At 47.2% G+C, this 15,078-nt stretch overlaps 1 protein-coding gene across 1 annotated transcript in view; it reads right to left on the bottom strand.

The window, feature by feature from the left end:
• Positions 1-10,066, bottom strand: part of JAK3 (Janus kinase 3) — a 50,966-nt gene extending 40,900 nt beyond the window's left edge. The window contains exons 1-5 of the mRNA XM_048497808.1: positions 9,938-10,066; positions 6,158-6,368; positions 3,121-3,244; positions 2,095-2,206; positions 579-724 (exon numbers count right to left, since the gene is read on the bottom strand). Coding sequence (XP_048353765.1) covers positions 579-724; positions 2,095-2,206; positions 3,121-3,244; positions 6,158-6,368; positions 9,938-9,970 — 626 coding nt within the window. The 5' untranslated portion in view covers positions 9,971-10,066. The remainder of the gene's footprint in view (positions 1-578; positions 725-2,094; positions 2,207-3,120; positions 3,245-6,157; positions 6,369-9,937) is intronic.
• Positions 10,067-15,078: the final 5,012 nt, after the last annotated feature.

Here is a 15,078-nt window from a genome sequence, read left to right on the forward strand (position 1 = left end):
TGAGCTCCCAAAGGCACCTGGTGGGCCATTGCAAGTAGCAGAGTGCTGGACTAGATGGACTCTGGTCTGATCCAGCAGGCTAGTTCTTATGTTCTTAAGTGGCGTATTTGCCTAGGAACGAGGGGTACCCTCTGTCCCTGGGCACCCCTAACCTGGTCATGTGGGGGCGCAAAACCAGCCTCTGCCTCTGAGACCTGCTTTTATAAGCACTGGGGCTGGGGGCGGGGCATGGAACATGGCCACGCCCACTGAGCCCTGCTCCCAGCAGTGCTTATAAAAGCAGCTCTTGGAGGCTGAGGGACAGCAGTCGCTTCTGGCCTCCCTAGAGGGGAGCAGCAGTGGGGTATGTGTGGCAGCGGGGCCTGGAGCCACACTCTGCCCCCAGGCACAGGGGGGACGCCTGGAGACAATTTGTCTCCAGGCGCCATTTCTCCCCTATATGCCTCTGATTACAGCCACCAGGTGGCAGGGCCTTAAAAAGCTGTCTCACACAGTCCTGTGGTTTTGAGGAGTCCTGTTCACCATGTCCTCCCAATTCCTTGGTGATCCACCCCCCGCAACACAGATAACATTCTTACCTCATTGTTCTGAGGGTCTCCTCCAGGTTCTGTTTCCTCTCCTTTGAGATTCGTAGCATGTCAAGCACAGCTAGGCCAAGACACGTTTCTTGGGACTCCAGATTTAAGGACACATCCATCTGCCCACTGATGAAATCACTGCGGGACTGAGAAAGAATGGTTTTCCTCACTTGTTGGCATGCTGTAATAGTAGAAACATTTGAGCAGCTATCCATGAGCCTTTCCCCACTTACCTTAAGCCCCGCGCTACTTAAGGAGAGTAGCGCAGGGTCCCCTGGCACTCCCCACAACAGGGGCGGCGGCAGCACAGCTGCCCCAACGCTGCCGCTGTTGTGCCCCCTCGGCGCGCGGCATCCCAGGTGCTCTTGCAAAGGGCGCCTTTTGATGACCCCGCCCAGAGTGCGGGGTCGTGGGGACGCCCGGGCGCGTGCCTGGGATGCTGCGCACTGAGAGCAGCGTGCGGCATAGGGGGGATCAGGGTGAGTGGGGAAACGCCCCATGTTGGTCTACATAGAATTCAAAAACAAGAACTAAATCCATGTAATACGTTTTATTAGGACCAACCAATTTGACACAAAATATCATGTGAGGAATGTAATAGTACCACTGTATTCTGCATTGGTCAGATCTCACCTGGACTACTGTGTCCAGTTCTGGGTGCCACAACTCAAGGATACTGACAAGCTGGAACGAGTCCAGAAGAGGGCAACCAAAATGGTAAAAGGTTCCATGCCCTACGAAATGCGGCTTAGGGAGCTAGGTAAGTTTAGTCTGGAGAAAAGAAGGTTAATGGGTGATATGATAGCTATGTTTACATCCTTGAAGGGATGTTATGATGAAGATGGAGCAAACTTGTTTTCTGCTGCTCCGGAGAACAGGACAAGGAGTAATGGATTCAAAGTGTAGGAAAAGAGATTTCTCCCCATTATCTCTTTTTTTGCATTAATTTTTGCTTAATTTTGCATTCTTTTACCCTTAGCTATCAGTGTGAATTTACAGCTTCTTGCAAGAGCTAGTACCTTGCTTAAATCTTACATTTCTCTAATACTTATAACAATACACATTGCCTTAAGGAAGTCAATCAATTTCAATAAGCCTTTATTGGCATATACACGATAATATAAAATACAGTTCCAGTTAAAAAGTGAATAGTAGAAAACTTCGCGTTTGTCATACATTCAGTTTACAAACTTCTGACAAAAACTTTGCCACTATAAGGCAACAATGAAAATCCTGACAATTTAAAAGCATAACTACTTTGTCTGATTCAGTATAATCAATCATAGGGTCTATAGCTTGGGATAGCAGGCTGGATCGGAGTTCTTGGTATAATACGCAGTTCAGGAGGATGTGTGGGATGGAATCCAGCTGTCCTATGCTACAGGTACAGAACCTCTTATCGCTTGGAAGACCTTTAAGTCATCAGGAAGTCATTCTGGGCAAAGGTAATACATAGCAAAGATTGTGCCTAGTTGACAGTTCTTTAAGAGGCTTCACAAGGAAGTGACATACTCACTTGGGCAAAGAGGTAATCCAGTGTTGGGCCGTCCAGTACAGGTTTCTCTTGGCTGTTTGCTGGCCCAAAACGATAAGAGTTTTGTAGCCCAAACCAGTTGGGGAAGAAAAACCTGCCCAAGACACAAGGTCCATGTTGTTTGAAATGAAGGCTTTCTAAACAAGTAGTGGATTAAAAAAAAGACAGAGCTTTCACATGGAAAGGGGGACAGTGGGATTAAATTATCGATCTACAGAGATGGAAAGAGCTTTTGATTGGTTAGAAAAGATGACTGCTGAGACTAGAATGACAAGGGTTGTTTAGTTTATAGACAGAGCAATAGATTAGAAAGGCCTCTAAAAGTTCCTGTTGACATGAAATGACAAGAGGGGGTGGGCAAATCACTCTCCCCTCCCCTCCCCACAGTGTGTGTGGTATGAACTGCATGTACAAATATGATATCGACCTGATGCAGCAGAAGACCTGAGAAATTGATGTTCAAATCAAGTCGTCTCGGCTCCTCTGTGATTACCCTAGCAACCTTGGGCAAGCCAAGCTGTTTCCTGTCAAAGTTGCATCTTTTTGGGACTTTGGCAGACTTTCCAGGTGCCTTGAACACTTGGAAGCATGAACTATTATAACAATTTACGTTCTGTTCCAGGTGTTTTTTGCACAGCAGGCTCACGTATAATGCTCGACATGGTGCTAGATATGCTAATGTTTGGATGTGATGCTTTATAGCCCAAAACAGTAACAGTGAGATTGGTGATGGTTAAATGTTTGCAAACATGAGTTGCAACCAGCCATTTTAACCTCCCTCCCCCAAAGATATTCCCCAGAGAGGCCCGTGGCTAAGTGAGTCTAACTCAGCAAGTTCAGATGCTGGAAAATGAAAAAGAAGAGACTGTACATGCCAGGCATTTGTATCGAGAGAAGCAGAACATGAAATGCTGAGGAGCTAGGTAGGCTTAATACAAGGTGGAGGGAAGTGCCAGAGCGGGGACAAATCTTAGGAGGCTGGCCTCAACTTGGAGACATCCACATTACCTGATTCTGTAGACCACCACTTTGCTACATGACTCGTCCACGCGGAAGACATGGTTGGGCGGATACCAGCATGACAGATCTTCTGTGGCCAGGGAGAACAGGGGATGGTAGACAGGAAGAATCCCTGAGAGAAATGAGAAGAGGTGTCATGGCTCCCCTGTTGTGGGTGACAGTTCATCAGAGGAAGACTTGCCTCATAGAGCCACAACAGTTGTGTCAGCAGAAGAGGAAGAATGACAGCTTCCCAGTTCAGGGCTTATCAGGACTACCGGGGAGGATGATAGCTCTAACGATGCCTCAGATGGAACACAGCGTTGCCGGCAGAGACTGTGGGTTGCCTTGAAAGAGAGGCGGCGTTCTGCTCGCTTGCAAGCCCGGTGTGGGTTGAAGTCTTTGCTGAAGTCTTCTCAAGCAAGCCACCCAGAAGCATATAATGAGCTTCAGTAAAGAGCTACAGGTGTGGATGCAACGTGTGAGTTTCTCGGCAACTCCTGCATGCCGCTGTTCTGACTGTTTTGGATCTTGCTTTGACCTTGGACTGGCTTTCCATGACCTTGCGTCTCGGCTGCTCCCTCCTGGTTTGTCTATACTGTGTTACTTGACTCCCTGGACTGTTTGACTATGTTTCTTGGACTTTCCCCTGGCTTCCTGTGTTGTGTTAAGACCTGACATTGAACTGACTGACCTTGTGTCACGGTGAATCCCCATCTCAGAAGCCTTCTCAGTGCTGGTGCTGCCATAGCAGCATACCCACTCCGCCCTGCCAGCACAAGAGGGATCTCAGTTTCCAGCATTCCCTGGGCATTCAGAGGGAAGGGAGAAATGTGGGCAGGTACTCCTCCATCATGCCTAGATCCAGCTGAAGAGCCCAGGTGTTCCCTTTTTCCTGGGATCCTCAGAGGGAAGGGAGACAGCATCCAGGTACTTCGCCATCAGACCTAGGTCCAGCTGAGGAAACTCAGGGAGTGCTGTTTTCTCTGGAACCTTCAGAAGGAAGGAGGGCAGCATTCCCCGCCCCCCCCCCGTCATTCCTAGGTCCAGCTGAGAAGCACCCTTTCTGATAAGCATTTGCTTTCTGAGAAGCATTTTAGCACCTTTATAATTTATGTGAGTCACTTTGAGATCTGTCTTTTTGGCAAAAAGAAATAGAAATAGTTATTTTTACTCTCTTGCGTTCGGGAGGGGCTGTGATATAACTGCAATTTAAAGGGCTTTAACAAAACCAGCCATCTTGCAACTGTGTGCCTTTAAGGAGTTGATGGGCGGAGTTAAGAGAACCAGGAACAGCAGAGGCCACAGGGACTTCAGTAAGCAAACTGCACAGTAGGCAGTGGGGTGCTTCCTTGTGGGTGAACAGAGAAATGCAAGGAGAGCCCACAATAACCCCACTGTGCAGCAAAGAGCCTCAAGGTAAGAGTTCCCTGTATAATGGACTTCTAGTTAAAAGGACCAAGCAGTAGGTGATAGGGAAGTCGTCTGCTTCAGACCCTGGACAGCAGCTGCCAGTGTGAGTAGACGTAACGTGTTTTCCTGAAAGTAAGACAGGGTCTTATATTAATTTTTGCTCCAAAAGATGCGCTAGGGTTTTTTTTTCAGGGGATGTCTTATTTTTTCCCATGATTTTGCGCCCCCCCCCCAAACATGACCAGATCAGCTGCGCCGGGGAATCTGTAACTAGGGCTTATTTTTGGAGTAGGGCTTATATTTCAAGCCTCCTCCAAAAATCCCGAAAAATCATGCTAGGGCTTATTTTCGGGTAACTGACCTTGATGGGCCAAAGGTCTCATTCAGTGTAAGGCAGTTTCATGTGTTCATGTATTCCGCTGGAAGGTCCACGATCCACTTCTCAACAACATGGAATTTTGTTAAAGTGGAGAATCATAGCAAAAGTCCAAGGGTGGGTAACCTTTTTGACTCTGCAAAGCCAGCTGGTATTTCTGATGCAAACTGGAGTTAAAATAGCTCAGCATGCAAGCATGTATGTTGTTAGGTCTTGAACCTTGAAGCAGTAAACAGGCTCTGTGTTGTTCATCTGAAGCGTTTATTGATAGGCATTGGAGCACCCAGCTTGACAAAACCAGTTCTGGAAAATCTGGCTTTTGCTATCCCCTTTATTTAGATGTTAGTCCCCCCTCCCATTTTCCCAAGAAATGTGAGAAAGACCTAGTTTGGAGCTGAGGCGCCCCAAGGCAGAGGCCTAGCTGGGCCAAACTGCGCCTGGTGCACTTTCTATATTTTCCGCCCCCCCATGCCCCCCATGCCCCCCATGCCCCCCCGCAGTGCCCCCCTTGCCCCACTTACCTTAGTTCCTTTCCTTTTTCTAGAACTTTTTCAGGCTGCAAAAGGCTTGTTCACAGTAAAAACGGCCTGTTGGGAACAAATACTTCCCAGGTGACCTTGTGAGCCCCAAGGTCTCCTGGGAACTGTAGTTCCTCAGGCCGTTTTTACTGCGAACAGGCCTTTTGCAGCCTGAAAAAGTTCAAGAAAAAGGAAAGGAACTAAGGTAAGTGGGGGAAGGGGTGGAGGGGCACTGCAGGGGGGAGCGGGGGAAAGAGGGAGGGGCCTGGGGGCGATTTTCTGCACCCTCCAGGTGTGCACCCTGTGCACCTACCTCGGGGAATAGGCTCCCCAGTGAGATCAGGGCCCTGTGAGACCTGAATTGTTTTTGCAGGGTCTGTAAGATGGAGCCATTCCGCCAGGCTTTTACATCTTGCCAGGTGGGTTGAATTAAAATATTATTGTTGGCCTCCCATGGCCGCAGAAAGGGGTGGAGGTGGTTATTGCTGTCTGTTGTTTATTTATGGTTTTATGATTGATTACTGATGGTTTTATAGTGTTTTTTATGCTGTCGTTCATTGCCCTGAGGGCAGGGCGGGATATAAATAAAAAAATAAAATATCATCCTTCTCTATCTAAACACTGCCTCCCTCCCCCCTCCCCTTGTCACTTTGGTTTCCCACAATCTGCTGCTCTTGCTATCCCTCAAAGGTTCTGGTTACCACAGAGAAACGAACTGAAAATTAAAAGTTCAACTTACCACACACTTTGGCGGCAGCAACACAGAGCTGCTCTGCGGTATAGTCCCCGTACGTGAAGTTCAGGCTTCCGGCTGAGTCTGGGGCCAGTTGGAAGGAGTTTGGGTGGTGATAAAGATGGACACAGAGGGTCCCTGAGCTGGTGGAGGAGAGGCTGTCGAAACTGTCACCGATCAAGGGGGAATCTTCGCTGGTGGGAGGCATCACCCCGTCCTGCAGAGAGGCATCAGTGTCTCGATTGAGTGGATTGAGGATCCAAGGTCTAACAGTTTATGTCAGTGGTGGCGAACCTATGGCACGGGTGCCAGAGGTGGCACTCAGAGCCCTCTTTGTGGGCACGTGCAAACAGAGTTGCCCCCCACCCCACCCCCCACACACCTAGGCTGGCCTAGGCCGCTGGGCTTGATTATTATCATTAAACCTAAGACTTAGTTTTGGGGAAGCACTGTTTTGGGGAAGTACTGTTAAACCCCACTGATTTTCATGCGAAGAACTAAAGCGCGATCCTTTACCTGGGACTAAGCTTGGTTGCTGGCAATGGGGCTTGCTTCTGAGTAAACCCTCCTAGGGTCGTGATTCACCCATTGGAAGAGTTGCACAGTTGCTTCAAAGCAAAGCCACCTTATACCACCAAGCTTACTCCCGAGTAATGCATGCCTCGGAGCCAACCACTTTTTCTAAACTAAAACCTCAGTATTCAGGTTAAATTGCCATGTTGGAACTTGGCGATAAATAAGTGGGTTTTGGGTTGCAGTTTGGGCACTCAGTCTCAAAAAGGTTCGCCATCACTGGTTTATGTGATATTGATGGTCACTAATACTCTGAAATGTTTGCTACATGCAGGCTGAAGTGGGGAAAGAAGGGAAGGAGTCTGCCTTCTAACTTAAAAAAAAGATGCTAGGGTCTCACACTCGGAGGGGTTTTTACAATGGGTAAGGTACTTGCGCCACGGAAACCATGTTGACGTATCCAATATACCTTGATTACTATCACAGTTTGCAAACTCTCTCTCTCTCTCTCTCTCTCTCTCTCTCTCTCTCTCTCTCTCTCTCTCTTCTTATCTTTTTTTCAAAATCCCTCCACTGCACAGCATTAGGGGTGCCAACTCCAGGTTAGGAGATTCTTGGAGATTTTGGAGGCAGAGTCTCAGGAAAGTGGGTTTTGAGAAAGGGAGGGAGTTCAGCTAGGGAGCATGCCATAGAATTCACCCTCCAAACCAGCTGTTTCTTTGCAGGGGATGTGATCCCTGAGATCTGGAAATCTGTTGAAATGTTAGGAGATTTCCAGGCCCAACCTGGAAGTTGGGAAACATAATCCAGGAGAACTTTGTATCATGGGAATCAGCCTTAAACAGAAGAAAGGGGAGGGCTGGGCAGGAAGGAACTGGTTTACAGCAATTCAAGGGCTGTATCTGAGGGTTTGTAGGTTAGTGGTGCCTTACCCCTATTGGGGGCAGGGGGTCTCCAGCTTCGGGCCTCCTTCCCCAGCACCGTTCAACTAGCTAAGTGAGGCCCATCACACTGAGGCCTAGGCTTCATGTTGTTGGAGATATATCAACATCACTTCCAGCACCCATCAAAAGTGACATTAACACAGCACCGACAAATTGTTTCCTATTTATTGCATTTTATGGTTCATTTTATTGCTTTTATCTTCTGGTTCACTGCCCTGAACCCTGCAGGGGGTGGGGGGCGGGTTATAAATTTAAATAGATAAATAAATAACATGGTAACGCTCTGGTAATTGAACAAAAGATTTATGATGAAAACAGCTTCCTCCAGAGAGTTTTTGCCCAAATGCCAGAGTGTCCTCATGCTGCCAGTGCCGTGATGACACCACCTCCAGCAAGCACCAGAAGGGATCTCGATTCATCATCAACAAGGTGGGAACTAGGCCTTGGTGCGACGCTGGTGAGCTCCCTTCCCCCATTGGATGCCAGGGGGGTACCTGGCACTTCTATTTGTAGTGGAAGCCAAGAATTTGTCTGTACAGCTAACATTGGATAGGATGTCTATTGGATTTCCAGCAGATAAGAACATAAGAGCTAGCCTGCTGGATCAGACCAGAGTCCATCTAGTCCAGCACTCTGCTACTCGCAGTGGCCCACCAGGTGCCTTTGGGAGCTCACATGCAGGATGTGAAAGCAATGGCCTGCTGCTGCTGCTGCTGCTCCCGATCACCTGGTCTGCTAAGGCATTTGCAATCTGAGATCAAGGAGGATCAAGATTGGTAGCCATAGATTGACTTCTCCTCCATAATTCTGTCCAAGCCCTTTTTAAAGCTACCCAGGTTAGTGGCCATCACGACCTCCTGCGGCAGCATATTCCAAACAAATACTGGCCAGCTATGCTATGAATTTATTTAACAAATTGATACCCTGCCTTCCTCCCCAAGGAGGACTCAAAGCCACTTATACCGTTCTCCTCATCTGGATTTTATCCTCACAACAGAGCTTCCATGAGACAGTGGGGATCTGAATGTGGGTCTCTTCGATCCTGGTCTGATACTCTAATGACTGCACCCTTTTGACTTGTGAGACATGACAAATATATGTACTTTCTTGTAAACTGTCCGATAACATTTACAGTATGAGAGAGAGAAGTTGAAAAAACCGGATTTATGAGGAGACAGAGAAAAGCAAAGAGATACGTTATGGTTATTTCCAGGGGTATCCCTAAAGTCAGTTTTCTGGTGGTCTTTGTTTCAAAGGTTAAAATATTTCTAGAAGTCTGTGTTCCAGCTCTGCTAATCAGTCTGCATTAACTTCCTCCTTCGGTAATATATCTTTTTCTTTTTTGCTTCTCTTAATTATCAATTCATTTAATTATCTATACATTTTTATCCACCCTTCCTACAAGGATCCCGGGGTGGTGTATGGGGTTGTCTCTCATTTTATTTATTTAAGCATTTTAACCTTACTTTTCTCACCAGTGAGGACCCAAAGCATTTAACCAAATACAGTTTAAGAAAATAAAACAGATGGCCTCATATATTGCGTCCTGGGTTCCTTCTCTGTCTGGCTCATTCCACACATGCAGAATAATGCACTTTCAAACTGCTTTCAGTGCTCTTTGAAGCTGTGCAGAATAGCAAAATCCACTTGCAAACAGTTGTGAAAGTGGTTTGAAAACACATTATTTTGCATGTGCGGAAGGGGCCTCTGTTAGCCTGGTATACCCAGGATCACAGGCAGCAAACCATATGCTAAGAGCCACAAACCAAGATCCTTTTGAGACTAAATACCTGAAACAGAAGTGAAGTAAGAAGTTCAGCCCAGATCTAAGATGGAGAGAGGAGGGGATTAATTGGACATTTTAAAAAAAATTTAAGCCATGTTCTAGCCCCTTCATTTGTGGTCACACAGCATATCAAGTTTGAAAACTACTTACGCTACTTGTATCAGAGAATCTGAGCCAAACAACCCTGAGCAGTAGGTAAGACTGAGAAAGCACCCTTTCCCAGGTCACTTGTGATACAGTTGTCAACCTCCAGGTGGGCCCTGGAGATTTCCTAGATTTATAGCTGATCCCCAGATGACAGAAATCCTTTCCTCCAGAGAGAATGGCTGTTTTGGAACTTCTAGTCTCACTGAGCGGTACAAACGTACCCTCTCTGTTGTTCCTTCTTAACCTACTTGCCAAGCTGACAATCATTGCTCACAAGGGTTTCCTTTTGGTCCGTTGATCTTGTGTTTTTCATATCTGTTTGAAGAGGGAAGGGGCAGCCCCTCCAATTCCCCTTAACCCCTTCCTTCCTCCTGAGAGCAAAGCATACTCCTTTACCTTGCCGGGTCTCTTCTCCTCCCCCGAAACCATCAGGCAATTACCTGCCCGAAGGGGAATGGGATACGAAGCCCCAAATCTGGCGAGAGCTGCTGTTGGCAGGCCAAAACTTCTGAGACGGAGTAGGTGGATGGCTAGAAGATGCTGCAGTGGATAATAACAGTATAAAAACTATCTTTGTTTCCTGCCTCACTTCTGAGAACTTTTGAGGTCTCTGACAGATTTCCTGTTGCTTACTGAAACGGCAGCCCGTGAGAGCAGTCTTTGCCCACAACGGGCAGAAGTACAGTGCGCATGTATGGAGATGGACACTTTATATTCCAAACAAGGTTTTTCGGGGGGCTGCTCCTAGGGAGTAATCATACTAGATCCTGAGGGTCTCTTTAGCTTTCCAGAAATAAATAATTGTATTGGTGTCAAGGCAAAATGAGTCTAGGCCTAGTGCAAAATGAGCTGGAAAGGTGATAAGACCCCTGCTTTTCAACATCAAGTATATCCAGTGGCGTAGTGCCAATGGGGACATCTGCGGACATCCGTCCCGGGCATGCCCCCGCCAGGTCACATGGGGGCGCAAAAACTCCCGCTATACACCTGGTTGTAGTGCAGGTGGTGGCTGCTCAGCCGCTTCCTCCGACTCCCCTCTGCCAGCCCCTGCCTGAAAGGCAGGGCCCGCCTCTGCCTGAGGGGCGTGCAGCCAGCCCCTCAGGCAGGGGCTGGCCGAGGAAGCTGAAGGTGCCTGGAGGATGGGGTGGCAGCTATGGCCTGCTTGGTGCTGCTGGCTCTCACACCACGATCAGAACCTGGAAATGACAGGCATTGCTCTAGGAATCCCCAAATCTCTATAATCTTTATCATAGAGATTTCAAGAATTCTTAGAGTGCTGCCCAAAAGTGGTGTTGGACGCCACTCCTTCCCCCACTTTCTTCTGCTGAATCAATATGTATTTATTTATTTGATTTATTTGAGCCTAGACTGCTTAGCCAGTCAGTGGCTTCGGGCGCTTGGGCTACTTGGAGGGGGAGGGCGGGAAGGCGGCGGGCGGTGGGAAGGGAGTTGGGCCAGCTTGCTTAGGGTATGAAAAGCTGCTTTATCCTCACAACACTAGCACTTAGAAATGCACCATCCTAAAATTCCACTTTCTGAGCTTGGGCTGATTCCGCATGGGCTAAAAACAGCAGTGTGAGAACGGTGTGAAAAAAGTATAAACCCTTTTACACCGTTTTAAACCCTTTAACACCATTTCCACACTGCTGTTTTTGGCCCATGCGGAATCAGCCTTGGACAATGACTTTTTTTGCAGATAGTCCTACTGCCCAAGTAAATGATGGAATATTCTTCCCCCCCTTTTGCTTGTGTATTTCACCCAAGTTGCTCTAAATGATAGCTTTTGTAGGTATGTATTGGAATAAGGATGATGTATGGTGAAGACTTGAAATATTGGTTGAGCATACATGGATAGGGAAAGAATGCTGAAGGTTGCAAGGATACATTTTGCTCTGTCATAGGCTTGTTATGCATGGGACAGTGGGCTTGTAGTGGGCTCTCCTCACATTTTTCTGTTACATGTGAGGAGACTCTCACTCCTGCCACGAGCTTTTCTGCAGAGAACTCTCCCGGACCTGATTCCCTTAACCCCACACATCAAGGAATCCTTAAAGTTACAGATCTCATTATTCCTGGAAAGATTGCTGGCTTAGCCCTTTAAATTGCACGTATATCAATATTACTGTTCCAAAAATACCCTCCCCCCAATGAAAGAGGCAAAGCAATTTTCTGAACCACAGACTGCTAAAGAAGGGGACAGTCCTTGAGCTGATAGTCTCTCCCCCTCTCCTCCCCTCTACACACACTTTCTGCTGCTGGCGCCACCAGAGAACATAGAGGCTTGTTATTTCCAAGCATTCTCTGTTATTATTATATCGATATCTCGATATATCAATATGAGACTTAGAGGTCAGTGTGTTTTGACTAAAACTGTTGAGTGAGCTTTTTTGTGACTTGAAACAGCCCGCAACCGGGGGGGGGGTGTTGAGGGGAAGGGAAGGCTTGGATGGCAGTGTGAGGGAGGGGGAAGGCTGGCCATGGGCAGAGAGAAGAGGTCCAGGGCAAAGCCATGCTCATTGGGAAATCTGTTCCGCTCTGACAACAAAGCAAGTTAAAATCTTGCTAGAAGTGGTTTCACTTGCTGCAGAGAGAATGGATAGTGAAAGAGAGGCTCGAGGAAATACGCCTGTACAAGAAATCTTGCCACAACAGACATTCACCCCCCTCACGCATCTTGTGCATAATTGGCCACAGAATCACCTTCCACAAATACATTACCTGAAAACAACAGATGAAGCTGCTAAGTTTTGGAAAGGGACAGGGCCCTAATATTCTAGCACTTTTCTGTGGAGCTCCGTCCTTGCTGCCTCCTTTCAGCAGCCAATTCATCCCTCTAAGAAAAATATCATGGGAATGTTTCTAGGTTGGCATGAAAGATGTGAACGCTGCAAGAATGCAACTTGGCTAGTCACATGAGCAGAATCTTTGGAAAAGAAAGAAATTTGGAAAGCCACCAGAACATTCAGACTGAAAAATGACATACTTTTAATAATCCAGTAAATTTCAGAAGGTTGTGGCGCCACCCCCTTTGGGATGCAAATTTAGTAGCTTCCATCCTGAAGCGATGGAAATGGTATTCATGCATGCGATTTAAGAAGGAATTCCTATTTGTCACAAAGGCTTCTTCCGCACACGCAAAATAATGCGTTTTCAAACCACTTTCACAACTGTTTGCAAGTGGATTTTGCCATTCTGCACAGCTTCAAAGAGCACTGAAAGCAGTTTGAAAGTGCATTATTCTGCATGTGCGGAATGAGCCTAAGAGACTTTAAATTGAATCCTGTTGTTGTGCAGGATAAGGCCTGTAGGTGGAGCTACTCTCTACCATATGCAAACTTCTGAACTGAGAACATAGGAAATCACTAGCTTGGGGCTACCTCAGGAGATCCTTGGGAATTACTTTATTGTTCAACCTGCTTTTTAAAACAACCATTTAAGCTATCATTGCTAGATGGGTACTTGACAGACATTATTGTATAGAGCTGGATGGGAGAGAAGCCAAGCTAAATGTTTGTGAGGAATAAGGGAGATTTTGCTATGTAGCTGGCCAGCTGTATTGAGGAAAGATTTGTTGATTTCTTTTTCTTTCTTTACCTAAGGCTTACCAGGGGCACCAGCCCAAGGGCGAGAACCAAACACCTTTGGCTCTAAGTCTGAGGGTCATAATAGCTTAGAGCTGGCGCCGGTATGTGTGTGTGGGAATCTGTTCGCAGGGACAGAAGGATAGGCCCATTGTGCATTTCAAAACCATTCATTCCCCTTCTGTTTTGCCGTCTCTTTCAGTTGCGTTTCTGTTGTTCATTTTTGTACTATAAGGTGTTTTGGGAATCCCCATTTGAGAAGCAATCATGCTTTCCCCACTTACCTTCTGCTGTGCGCTACTCCAGGAAAGTAGCGCGGGGTCCAGCGGCGCTCCCCACTTGCAAGGGCGGCAACCACGCAGCCGCCCCGACTCTGCCGCTCTTGCACCACCTCAGTGCGCGTCATTCCTGGCACTGAAGAAACGGCACCTTTTGATGACCCCGTGCGGAGCTCAGGGTCGTGGGGAACCCCGAGATCGCGCCAGGAATGACGCGTGCTGAGGGGGCGCAAGAGCGGCGCGCAGCAGAAGGTGAGTGGGGAAAGCCCCATTGTGTGATAGAAGTGGCCGCCATAGAGAGCAGACGCACCATTTGAAACCAAACCAAACCCTGTTTCTTTGTGTACTCCATTTGTGTCATCTAAATAATAATAAAGAGCAATTTAAATCATAAAATCGTCAGAACAGGCATGCTGGATCGGCTGCTCCAGACTGAGAAATAACTGGAAATTTTGGGAACAGAGTCTGAGGAGGGGCAGGGTGTGAAGAGGGTGTATAATACCATAGAATCCAATGGCCAAAGCAGTAATTTTCTACAGGTGAACTCATTTTCTGTTGCCTTGAGATCAGTTGTAATCTCAGTTGTAATCTCTGCTACTGCCTGGCTCTTACAATTGATCTCCAGATGATCAGACTCAGTTCCTCTGGAGAAAATGGCTGCTTTGGAGAATGGATTCTATGACCTTATACCCTGCTAAGGTCTCTTCTCTCACCAAACCACGACTTTCCCAGGTTCCACCCCCCACAGTCTCTACAGAGGTGGGATCCAGCAGGTTCTCACCAGTTCCCGAGAGTGGGTTACTAATTATTTGTGTGTGCCGAGAGGGGGTTACTAATTGGGTCCGCTTTCCCATTTCCATGCCCTCGCCTCCCCGAGAGGCATACTGCCTTTGAACATGAAGGTTCCATATAGCAATTGCGACTAATAATGTAACTCCCTGAACTGGGTTAATCCCTTTCAGGTACTGCAATTCATTGATTCTCAGCCTTTCGTACCTTTTATCTCACCAGTCTCTATCAAAGAACCTGTGTGTTTCACCATTGCTGTGTTCAGATTTGTGAGTTGGGGCATTTTCTATATTGTGATGATGATTTAGAAATGACCTGGTGCAAAAAAAATTTTTGGGGTTGTGGTGGGGTGGCTGCCCATGGGGGGTTGGGGCATCCAACTCAGGTTTTGCCCAGGGCTCAGGTTTGCCTAGATACGCCTCTGCCCCCTTTGCTGACGGGGGGCTGGCGAGGGAACCTGTTACTAAAATTTTTGGATCCCACCACTGAGTCTCTAGGTATTTTCTAACCCAGAACTGGCAACCCTATCAGGGACTCTATTTCACCTCTCTCTGCCTCTGCCTTGAACTTAACTAGCAAAACAGCGGCAAGCAGTGTAGCTGTTTTAAAATAGGTGTATTTCCACTTGTTCCATTAGTTGATGGTCTCTCATCTCCCATGAACCTAACTCCCTTTTAAAGCTGCCTGTGCTCATGGATATTGCTAAGTCCGCTTGCATTGAATTCCAGGACTCAATTATTTGTTAAGATGAAGTACCGGTACTTCCTCTTTTTCCATCCTGAATTTATTGGGCATTAACTTTTAGATTACCTCACCCTGAGATCAAGTATTATTGAGAGGGATACAGTGTTCTCTCTATCGACTTTTCGCAACACAAGCATGATTTCAT

Source organism: Sphaerodactylus townsendi, linkage group LG05, assembly GCF_021028975.2.
Source record: "Sphaerodactylus townsendi isolate TG3544 linkage group LG05, MPM_Stown_v2.3, whole genome shotgun sequence".
Lineage (NCBI taxonomy): Eukaryota > Metazoa > Chordata > Lepidosauria > Squamata > Sphaerodactylidae > Sphaerodactylus > Sphaerodactylus townsendi.